This window comes from Mirounga leonina, unplaced genomic scaffold (genome assembly GCF_011800145.1).
Source record: "Mirounga leonina isolate KUSES-001 unplaced genomic scaffold, KU_Mleo_1.0 Mir_115, whole genome shotgun sequence".
Classification (NCBI taxonomy): domain Eukaryota; kingdom Metazoa; phylum Chordata; class Mammalia; order Carnivora; family Phocidae; genus Mirounga; species Mirounga leonina.
In genome coordinates, this window is record NW_023270268.1 from 49,940,404 (window position 1) to 49,952,684 (window position 12,281).

General features: G+C 40.2%; 1 protein-coding gene across 1 annotated transcript in view; it reads left to right on the forward strand.

The window, feature by feature from the left end:
• The window catches only part of KCNAB1 (potassium voltage-gated channel subfamily A member regulatory beta subunit 1), a 377,254-nt gene that overhangs the window by 295,033 nt on the left and 69,940 nt on the right, over positions 1–12,281 (forward strand). The window contains exons 5-7 of the mRNA XM_034997624.1: positions 1,684–1,728; positions 5,477–5,521; positions 7,640–7,683. Of these exons, the coding sequence (XP_034853515.1) occupies positions 1,684–1,728; positions 5,477–5,521; positions 7,640–7,683 (134 nt within the window). The remainder of the gene's footprint in view (positions 1–1,683; positions 1,729–5,476; positions 5,522–7,639; positions 7,684–12,281) is intronic.

Sequence of the window (12,281 nt, forward strand, 5' to 3'; positions counted from 1 at the left end):
AACTGTAGGAGGGCCTTGCTGCTTTTCTAGAGAAGTCACACCAGCTCCAACCTTCTCATGGACCCCAGAGCGGGTGTGGGGCTCTGAGACAGGACTCACGGCTTGGTCAGACCGTGTGGGGAACGTGCCCTTGGGGATGCCTCAAGGTCCATGCCTCCCCTGCGCCAGCACAACACGCACATTGTGGAACAAAACCAGAGCACCTTGGCCACCTGCTGTCCACACGGACAGACTGACGGAGCCCCCAGAACAGAAAGAAACTAAGTAGCTGGCAGGTGCTTGAGCAGCAATGCAATTTTCTAACAGGACTGTGGCGCCTAATCACCTGCAGACCTAACTCCTCACCGCCCCCTCCCGGGTGAGAATCACAGTCAAACTCCAGTTTGTGGTGGCCTGGTCTCAGTGCATTTTCCTCACATGGGTCTCCTCCTTCTCAAGGGCACGGCTATGTTTAAGGACCAGCGGGGAGGTTCAGAGCCCATGTGTCTGATGTTTTCTGTTGAGTCCAAGGAGAGGAAATAAAATTGATAAGGCCTCGCTCCTTCCCACATCCCAGCCTTTCTCGGTTCTCTTCTCCTGTTGCATCCTGCTCAGGTGGTCTGTATTCCTACTATGAAGGATAGTCAGTCCTGGCTACTTACTGTCAGCGTGCACCTGAGCTAGGTTCCTGCCATGAAACACAAGTTTGCAAAAGGCGACCTCAGAGCCAGAGGGGGCCGGGCAGGGGAGGCTGGGGTGACATCCCCTGAGGGTCTGTCTGGGGCATGCTCCGTAGCTGCCCTGCAGCATGGTTTCTTGCCAGGCTGGACACTCCAACAAAGACAGAACTTTCAGCCAAGACAGACAATGGTCAGTGACCATTCTGCATCCATAAGACTCTAATGCACAAAGTGCTAATTCCACTGATGTCCCCACTCAGAAAGCCTCTGAGAGCCCAGTGGCTTCTCACAGCATCAGTCGGCCTGGGAGGGACCTACAAGAAAGTTTTAGACTCCTTACCTTGGGTCCCAGCTCAGGTAGGTGGAGGGGAGAAGACAGTGGAGAATGTCTTCAGTATACCTCTCCACCACCCACCCTTAGGGGCAGGAAGAACACTTCTCTACATCTCCTTGCAGCTTGCTGCTATGGCAACACTTGTCCCTAGGACCCAGGACCTTGATGTGGGCCACTGCATCTGCAGCCCTAGCCTTTGGGACGGCTAAACCCCCACCTGGTTTTTTTTTTTTTTTTTTTTTCATCCTGCAAGATCACCTGGGAGTCAGTATGTTCTGTCTAAACAGTGCAAGTTCACATTGTCCTCCCTAGTCACAATCAAAGACCATGGTAACTAGGAGGGAAACCTTGACTCCCATTGGATTCTGCCAAGTAGGATATTTATATATGGGATGAGTGGCTCAAAAACATCAAACTGCCAAATGACTCTGTTGTTTCTTAATATCAGGACCATAGGTGGTCTCCTGCCAGCGTGTCAGGATTTGGCAGGTGCTTCTGGAATGCTCCAGGAGCCGGATTCTGCAGGCACAAGCAGAAACAGCGGAAACTGTGCTACTAGCCAAGAGCGGCTTCTATTTTCGGGACATGTAGGCACTGAGAGTTCAAACAAGGAATGGCTCTCGTGGTTTTGGATTGACTCTTGCGTTTCTGGGACACTGTATCCTAAGCCATTTTCTGTTTCCCTTCCAGGGCTGAAGTGATTCTGGGGAGCATCATCAAGAAGAAAGGCTGGAGGTAATGCATTCACGAGAATCGTGTACTTGCCTTTAAAAAGACTATTATTATTTTGTACCAAAGAAGGGAAAATAAAATTGCATGATAGCTGAACAAAAGGCTCTCAAAAAAGAAGGCAATTCTTGGTAAAGAGATGATTTATAGTGGTTTGAAAATAAATACCAACAAGTTCATTACTTGTGCTTCAAAAAGTATTGATGAGTCATTGATCGCAATGAATTACCACAGGGTTTAGCAGAGAAGGAGGGGATGGTCATGAGATAGTCATGCATAAAAGAAAGTGGCATTTTCATGGTTCCTCACTGCCATTTGTGGTAATTTGGCAAAGGAAGGCAGCTGATAGGAAGCTGAATATCTATAAACACGTATTTATGTTCACTGTTCATTTTACTGACAACTTTGGATGCAAAGAAATGATGAAGAAAGAGGTCCTTGTGATCAATGCCCCAAAGTTCTCTTATCTGAACGCAATTAGCCAGCACCTCTGCCGTGTGCAGGGAGCCCTATTAATCTGGGCATTCAGGAAGTGCTTCATCTGCTGTCCTTGAGGGGGTCACATCCCATTCCATCGCGGGCTGTAGCCAACGCCAGTGGTAAAGAGGAATGCCTCACCTGTGGGGGGTGGGGAGGCAATCCCCCTCCACTTCACTGAGCATGTCAACCACGACAGCCCCTCCTTTCCCAGCATGAGTATAGAATCAGGCCAAGACCACAGGACAGGTTTGGGATCCTCTTCTGCTCTGGTAGAAGATCGGCTGTTGGCCAGATAAACAAGAGCTCTGTAGTATTAGTGGAAATGGAAACTTTTTAGAAATTTATGGAGAGATGAACAAATAAAGTTTGGTGACCCACTTTCTCCTTCTCCCTGCTCCTCCTCCCCTACTCCAGGGATTATAAGGTTATTCAGAGAAAACTATATTCAACCTTAAATATGGAAAAATATTCACATCCCTGCCCAGTCCTCCACCTTGCGGGAGTTTTGTTCCCACTCAGAACCATCCATCACCGCCCAAATAGGGACTGCACCACTCCTTAGGGCTCCTGGAATCAAGTGCTGCAAACTACGTGGCTTCAGACAATAGAAGTTATTCTCTCACAGTTCTGGAGGCCAGAAGTACAAAATCAAGGTTTGGGCCAAGCCGTGCTCTTTCTGAAACTCTGAGTAGAATCCTTCCTTGCCTCTTCCTAGGTTTTGGCTTTTGCTGGCAATCTTGGGCATTCCTCAGCCAGGGCTGCACTCAGCCTTTGCCTCTGCCATCAGATGGCCTTCTCCCCTCGTGTGTGTCTATGTGTCTTCTTCAAAGATACTGGTCAGGGGCGCCTGTGTGGCTCAGTCGGTTAAGCGGCTGCCTTCGGCTCACGTCATGGTCCTGGGGTCCTGGGATTGAGCCCCACGTCCAGCTCCCTGCTCAGCAGAGAGCCTGCTTCTCCCTCTCCCTCTGCCTGCCACTCTGCCTACTTGTGCTCTCTCTCTCTGTCAAATAAATAAATAAAATCTTTGGAAAAATAAAAAAAGGACACTGGTCATATTGGATTAAGGACTCACCCTACTCTAGTATGACCTCATCTTAATTAATTACATCTGTAATGACCCCATTTCCAAATAAGCTCCCATTCTGAGGTACCGGGGGTTAGAACTTGACCATGTCTTTTTAGGGGACATAGTTGAGCCCATAACAGAGCCCCTGGAGATGAGCCCACTCACAGCCCTGTGGACTGCGCAACAAGGTGCGGGCTGACAGAGGACACCTGAGGAAGGAGGGGAGCACCATCAGTGCTCTTTCCCCTTAGCACCCAGACAACCTCTAACCATCACTCTCCATGGTTTGCAGAGCCTGTTACACACCTACAAGAAACCAGATTAACATGCGTCTTCTACAAACTGGCTTTCCATCTTGCAGATAAAAACCCAAGCTGTCACCATGCTCCAGAATATTGATATCAGTACATGGCTGCCCCTACAAGACTGATGAAAAGATAGACCATAGCACAGAGTCTCTACAAGAAGTTTCAACTAGCATATTTAGCTTCTAGTCCCAGCATGACCCCTTGCCTGCTGTGCTTTCCAGGGCAGGTTACTTCACTTGTCTGAGTCTCCATTTCCCCATCTGTAAAATGGACGGCCTAACTGTTCATGAAGTGTCGTGCTGATAAAGGGAGATGTGTGCAAAAGTATTTTGAAAGCTGTGCTCTATCAGTGTAGAATGCTCATATTATCAGTCTCCAGCCAATCGGAAGAGTTGCTGGAGATGCCTCCACGACGGTCAGTGGTAATTGGCCAGGTTGCTGGCTGGCTACTCTTGCCCTTTGAACATACATGTTAGTGTGCACACCGACGGAGCTCAGACATTTTCCGGAAAGCCTAACTTTGGGGGGGAAAAAAAAAGTCTATGATAGTATTTGGAGAGGATATGCAGCTCTGGTGGGCCCAGCCGCTCTGAATAATCGAGAGGACTGCATTCATTTTTTATGATATTCTATCTGGCGTCTGGTTGAAGCTGTGAAAAGGTTTACTCGAGGAGACCTGGCTCCCCTGTGGCAGATTGCTGTTACACTGGGTATCGTGAGGTTGATGGATTAACCTGGAAAGTGCATCAGCCCTTCCGCAGTGTGTAATCTCCAGATGCACATATCTGTAGGGCTTCCATTACAGTGATTCCAATCACTGTTCAGGGAATTAACTTCAGTGGGATGGGGTTGCTGGCATTTTCTACAGATTTTTCTTGTTGCAGCTAGGCTGTCAGAATTGTCACCCTTATTCCTCATTTGGTTATCATTAATCTTGTGAGGCTCTTCTATCTCGGGCCCCAAGGCATCGGCTCTACAGCTGATGGAATTATAAATGTCTTATTTCAAATACTCCCAAAGTTTAGTCTTAACCTTTGAATCTCAGATGATTTTTTTCCCCCTAGGCCAGTTCAATTGAATTATGTACCTGGAGAAACTAAATTATACTGAGATCTGCCTCCTGATTGTAAATTATGTGACCGTAATTCTCAAGACGCGTTTCCTATTCCACCATCATGGTGATACCATTGCCATTTCCTGCCCTTGGGTGTGGTTTGGAGAAGGCAATAAGTTTGCTGACTAGATTTCCACCTTTTATTCCCTTAGGAGTAAAGTGGTTAAAACCTTGAGTTACAAATTTTAAGACTGTTTTCCTAAAATAATGTTTCCATTTAATAAAACACTCAAAATGTATTCCTATTGATTGACTACTCTATCATTCATATCTCCATGCAGTCAGTTACTGCCTGCTGGAAAGCATAATAACTCAGAGCCGCTAGGGCCCGTGGTCCTTGGCAGAGGGTGGACTGAGCCCCAGGAAAGCTCACACTCAATCAACATTATGGCAGATGCTAAATAAGCGTTAGTGAGTGCTACTAAAGCAGTTCATCCTTTAAATCCACTCACTTACCCTCTCGCTTACCATTCCTGCCCCTCCGTGCCTACCGCTCATGCTCTTTGCCAACCCCCATCAGCTGCTCACTGCCACAACCTCCTCCACCTGACCCTCCAGGTAAAGGTCAATCCCCTTCAACCTCTTTATCTAGGATCTGACTTCACGTCCCCACTCACCAGCTTCCCTTTGTCCCAATATTTCAGTGACATGAATTAACAAATTTATCTCTTTACCAGTTCTTTTTTTTTAATGGGAGGTACAATAAATTCTTTCTGGTGCTATAATAATATGACTACAAAAACCAACAATTTATTTAATATTTCTCTCTGTTTGTCTAACATACAGGAGGTCCAGCTTGGTCATAACAACCAAACTCTACTGGGGTGGAAAGTAAGTTAAATACCTTTTCTTTTCCCTACTTGACAGGAAACAACTAGTACTTCATACTTTTATCCTTTTGGGCAACCATTTTACATCTAATGTACTAAAATTAATTGATTTGGGGAAAAAGATTATTTTTTTCTGCCTTGAAGGAAATAGCAATTAGCCTAGGATTCAATTTTAGCAAGATGCCCCAAAGAAATGTAGTGTAAAGCATGTGGTCACTTGTTAGTAAGTAATTCATGGAGATTTTCAAATACCAGCCTCATGCTTAGAACCATTTCCAAAATAGAGTTCAAATTTTAGGAAAAGAAAACAAGCACATAGCATCACAGAAGAAAAACTATTCGAATCTGCCAAAACTCAGAGACTTCCATGGAATGCAAAGATAAAGATATCTTGTCTGGCCCCATGTGTGAGTCTCTGATCATTTCTGCAGAAGGCGTTGAAAATGTTGATCAAAAGGACCACCTTTTGGAGAATAACAGGAAGCTACCATATCACTCACTGGCAGGCAAATGAAAGAGAAGTCTTCTGTCTGTTGTGGGATGCAAACAAAACTTCACAGGATGAATTGGCCTCTGATAAGCCTACTGGTGTTTGAACTGGTACTTACATGATTCAGCAGAACTTAGAAGTCTGGCTAGCTATTCCACATACCTTTTCATGGAAATCACAAATATTTCCATGCAATCTTAACAAAAACAAAAACAAAACCTTATTTACCTCCCTATAATTGAGAGGGAACAGTTAAAAACAAAATTGGAGACAGAGGACAGTTCCTTAGGAGTCTTCAAATCAAAATGTATATGTATACAAATAGCCCCTACACATACACACTCATATTTTATTCCTATTTTTGAGCCTTTTTATGATGACTATGAAGACAGAAAGATGGAATTCAGATTTTTATTCCTACTATCGCCTATATAAAAATCAAGCAACATGGTGCTTGTGAGAAATGTAGATTTACTTTGTCTGTGCTCTGATTCATGGTGTTGTTGCTCAGTGCGTTGGTGATGGTACTTAAAGCCTTGCCTATACTTTAGAAATAAACAGGAAAGAAGACAATCCTCAAGAACCATTATGTAGCGGAGTACTACATACAATATTATCTGATGTTTTTATAAAAGATTCAAAATCACCAAAGGCAAATGGTAAACTACTATGTTTTAAAAAGAGGTTGCCACAGGTAGTGATGTTGAAGAAACATTTCATGAAGACTTTAAAACTTGAGTACCTCTGAAACAAATAATACATTATATGTTAAAAAAAAAAAAAAAGAAGAAGATAGCAGGAGGGAAAGAATGAAGGGGGAGAAATCGGAGGGGGAGACGAACCATGAGAGACTATGGACTCTGAGAAACAAACTGAGGGTTCTAGAGGGGAGGGGGTTGGGGGAGGGGTTAGCCTGGTGATGGGTATTAAGGAGGGCATGTATTGCATGGAGCAGCGGGTATTATATGCAAACAATGAATCATGGAACACTACATCAAAAACTAATGATGTAATGCATGGTGATTAACATAACATAATAAAAAAACAAAACAAAACTTGAGGACCATATTTCTTTCTAACTGTCCAGTGCTTGAGGATGGTTTGGAAAGACAAAAGTCCTAGTTAAATGTTTGTCTTCTTAGGATACTAATGTAAGAAAGACTTATATCACATTTTAACAGAAAGTAATTGTTAAATTTCTTTTGCAAGTCAAAAGGCACTTCCAAATTTGCTTCCTCTGTCAAAAAGTGAGTGTTATCAACAGCTCACAAACTTATGTCAAGGCTTTTTTGGGGGTGGGGGGCGGTCTGGGATTAGTTAAAATCAAGGTGGGATGGTTGAGCCATATGTCACATTATATATGGACGGGGTGTGTGTGGCTGAGTTGTTATTAATATTGTGTGAGGAGAGTCATGGTTAATTAATCACCTGGGGTCTCCAAAGAAAAGGGGCTCGGTATGTTGCTCACCAGCCTTCTCTCCTCAACCTGTGGCATGGAATTTGCCAAGAACAGGGTATAAAATTAGCAATTCAATCTAGAATGATTATTCCTCTGTACTTTTAAAACAGCAATTAAAAAAAAAAAAAGCACACCCCCACTCAAAGTCATTTGCTTCTTTTTCTTGTTAGAGCTGAAACGGAAAGAGGTTTGTCAAGAAAACATATTATTGAAGGTAGGTACGGCACTTCCATTTTATCTTCATTTGTGGGCTACTGATTCAAGAAACGTATCAACCAAATAGGTTCAAAACCCACTGGGAGGGGGAAAATTCTCTATAAAGAGGATCACAATCAACCACAATCTCTCTGGGTTTTAATGTAGGAGTGTGGTGATATGGAGAAGACAATTGGGAACACAAAAGAAAAAGGACAAATTCTTTAAAACTCTTCTCATTTACAGCTGTACTAGCATTAATAAAACACTTCCCTAAGACATTTTAAAAAAGCTTTATTGAGATATAATTTACATACCATAAAAGTTTACCCATTTAAAGTATACAATTCATTGGTTCTGAGTATAATAACAGAGTTGTATGATCATCACCATAAATTCAATTTTAAAACATTCTCATCACTCCAAAAAGAAACCTAGTACCCACTAGGAGTCACTTCCCACCTTCTCCCTACCCTCTTCCACAGCCCCAAGCAACCACTAATCTACTTTTGTCTCTATAAATTGGGCAACTCTGGATATTTCATATGAATGAGATCGTACAATATGTAATACTTTGTGACTGGCTTTTTTTGCGTAGCATAATGTTCATCCATGTTGTAACATGTATCAGTATCAATCCTTTTTACTGCCAAATAAAATTCCATTGTGTGGATAGACCACATCTTGTTTACTCATTCATCAGTTGATGTACCTTTGGGTTGTTTTCATTTTTTGACTTATAAATAATAGTGCTATGAATATCTGTGTACAAGTTTTGTGTGGATGTATGCTAAGACTACCATAGTTTTATTTAAAATTTTAATTTTTTTAATTCGAATACAATTAACATACAGTATTATATTAATTTCAGATGTACAGTATAGTGATTCAGCACTTCCATACATTGCTCAGTGCTCATCACAATAAGTGTACTTTTAATTCCCGTCACCTGGGGCACCTGGGTGGCTCAGTTGTTAAGCATCTGCCTTTGGTTCAGGTCATGATCCGAGGGTCCTGGGATCAAGCCCCGCATTGGGCTCCCTGCTCAGCAGGAAGCCTGCTTCTCCCTCTCGCACTCCCCCTGCTTGTGTTCCCTCTCTCGCTGTGTCTCTCTCTCTGTCAAATAAATAAATAAAATCTTAAAAAAAAAAAAAAAAAATCCCCTTCACCTGTTTCACCCATCCCCCCACCCACCTCTCTTCTGGTAGTCACCAGTTTGTTCTCTGTATTTAAGAGTCTGTTTTTTGGTTTGTCTCTTTTTTCTTTGTTCCTTTGTTTTGTTTCTTAAATTCCCCATATGAGTAAAATCATATGGTATTTGTCCTTCTCTGACTTATTTCACTTAGCATTATACTTTCTAGATCCATCCATGTTGTTGCAAATGGTGAGATTTCATTCTTTATAGCTGAGTAGTATTCCATTTGATATATAGACATACGTACGTACGTGTGTGTGTGTGTGTGTGTGTGTATCTAACCTCTTCTTAATCCATTCATCTATGAAGGAACATTCGGGTTGCTTCCATATGGTGGCCATCGTAAATAATGCTGTAATACACATAGAGGTGCATTTTATCTTTTTGAATTAGCATTTCTGTATTCTTTGGATGAATACCCAGGTGTGGAATTACTAGATCATATGGTAATTCTATTTTTAATTTTTTGAGGAACCTCCATACTGTTTTCCACAGTGGCTGCACCAGTTTGTATTCCCACCAACAGTGCGAAAGGGTTCCTTTCTGTCCACATCCACACTAACACTTGTTCCTTGTGTTTTTTATTTTTGCCATTCTCATAGGTGTGAGGTGATATCTCATTGTGGTTTTAGTTTGCATTTCCTTGATGATGAGTGATGTTGAGCATCTTTTCATGTGTCTGTTGGCCATCTGCATATATTCTTTGGAAAAATGTCCATGTCTTCTGCCCATTTTTTAATTGGATTATTTATCTTTTTTGGTGCCGAGTTGTATAAGTTCTTTATATATTTTGAATATTAACTCTTTATTGGATATATCATTTGCAAATATCTTCTCCCATTTAATAGTTTGTCTTTTTGTTTTGGTGATGGTTTTTCACTGTGCAAAAGCTTTTTATTTTGGTGTAGTCCTAATAGTTTATTTTTGCTTTTGTTTCCTTTGCCAAAGGTAACATATCTAGAAAAATGTTTCTGTGGCTGATGTCAAAGAGATTACTGCTTATGTTTTTTTCTAAGAATTTTGGAGTTTCAGGTCTCACAGGTCTTTAATCCATTTTGAGTTTATTTTTGTGTATGGGGTAAGAAAGTCCAATTCCGTTCCTTCGCATGTAGCTGTCCAGTTTTCCCAAAACTATTTGTTGAAGAGACTGTCTTTTTTTTCCATTGCATTTTCCCTCTTTGTCATAGATTAATTGACCATATAATTGTGGGTATATTTCTGGGCTATTTTGTTCCATCAATCTATGTGTCTATTTCTGTGTCAGTACCATACTGTTTTGATTACTACAGCTTTGTAGTATATCTTGAAATCTAGGATTGGGATACCTCCAGCTTTGTCCTTTTTCAAGATTGTTTTGGCTATTTAAGGATATTTTGTTCCATACAAGTTTTAGGATTATTTGTTCTAGTTCTGTGAAAAATGCCATTGGTATTTTGATAGGGATTGCATTGAATCTGTTGATTGTTTGGGTAGTATGGACGTTTTAACAAAATTTTTCTCCCAGTCAGTGAGCATGGAATATCTTTACATTTGTTTGTGTCATCTTCACTTTCTTTCATCAATGTTTTATGGTTTTCAGAGTACAGGTCTTTCACCTCCTTAGTTAAATTGACTCCTAGATACTTTATTATTTTTAGTGTATTTGTAAATGGGATTGTTTTCTTAATTTCTCTTTCTGCTACTTCATCATCGTATAGAAATGCAGCTGATTTCTGTATATTGATTTTGTATCTTGAAACTTTATTGAATTCATTTTTCAACTCTAGTAGTTTTTTGGTGGAGTATTTAGGGTTTTCTACATATGTCATCTGCAAATAGTGACAGTTTTACTTCTTCCTTACCAATTCAGATGCTTTTTATTCCCTTTTCTTGTCTGAGTGCTGTAGCTGGGATTTCCAGTATTGTGTTGAATAAAAGTGATAAGAATGAACATCCTTGTCTTGTCCCTGAGCTTAGGAGAAAAACTCTCAGTTTCTCACCATTGAATAGGATGTTAGTTCTGGGTTTTTCATATATGGCCTTTATTATGTTGGGGGTATATTCCCTCTAAACCTATTTTGTTGAGAGTTTTTATCATGAATGGATGTTGTATTTTGTCCAGTGCTTTTTCTTCATCTACTGAAATGATTATATGGTTTTTATCCTTTCTCTTGTTGATATGATATATCATGTTGATTGATTTGCAAATATTGAGCCACCTTTGCATCCCAGGAATCAATCCTGCTTGATTGTAGTAAATGTTTTTTTTTTAATGTATTGTTGGATTCAGTTTGCTAATATTTTCTTGAGGATTTTTGCATCTGTGTTCATCAGAGATATTGGTCTGTAGTTCTCTTTTTCAGTGGTGTCTTTTTCTGGTTTTGGTATCAGGGTAATGCTGGCCTCATAGAATGAATTTGGAAGTTTTCCTTACTCTTCTGTTTTTTGGAAGAGTTTGAAAAGAATAGGTAGTAACTTTTCTTTAAATGTTTGGTAGAATTCACCTATGAAACCATCTGGTCTTGGACTTTTGTTTTTGGGAGTTTGTTGGTTACTTATTCAATTTCATTGCTAGTAATCAGTATGTTCAAATTGTCTATTTCCTCCTGATTCAGTTTTGTGAGGTTATATGTTTCTAGGAATTTATCCATTTCATCTAGGTTGTCCATTTTTTTTGGCACATAATTTTTCAAGACTATTATAGTTTTTAAAGAGTATTATATGCATTTTAAAAAATTGTAGAAAATTACCACTCAGTAACTGATTCATGGGGCTATTGCTTTTGTGATGGTACTCAAAACTTTGTAGAGCCTAGAAATAAACAGGAAATAGTACAGTCTTCTAGAACCATTATGTAGTAGAGTACTACTCTACTTCATTGGGAGGATTATGAGAATTATGAGGAATTTTTATGTATTTCTTATTTGTTTATATATAACAAAAATGTTGCACCTGCACCTATTGCAATAAAGGAAAAATGTTAAATGGGACTAAACAGATCTGAGATTTTTATAACTTTAGATTCATGATTAATCATTAAGACAGATGATTTTTCTTCTTTTTAAAACTAGTTTCATTTATGAAATACCAAAGTCAATAAAAACATGAAATGTACTCTAATCTCACCACTTTAAAAATAAAAATAAACAAATCCTCCCTTTGCTTATCTTCTCTCATTTCACAGTGTGACAATATGGGGCATGTCCTTCCCAACTAGTCCCCACAGTTAAATTGTTCTATCTATCTATCTATCTATCTATCTATCTATCTATCTATCTATCCACATTTACTTGTAAGTACAAAAACATAAGTATGAAACCAGGGGAATCAAGCTGTACATATTAACCTAAAATCTACTTTTTTTGCAATTAAAATAATTTTAGACACACACATGATTTGTAGGTTATTTCTTGGTCTTAGTATTATAAAGAATTATACAAATG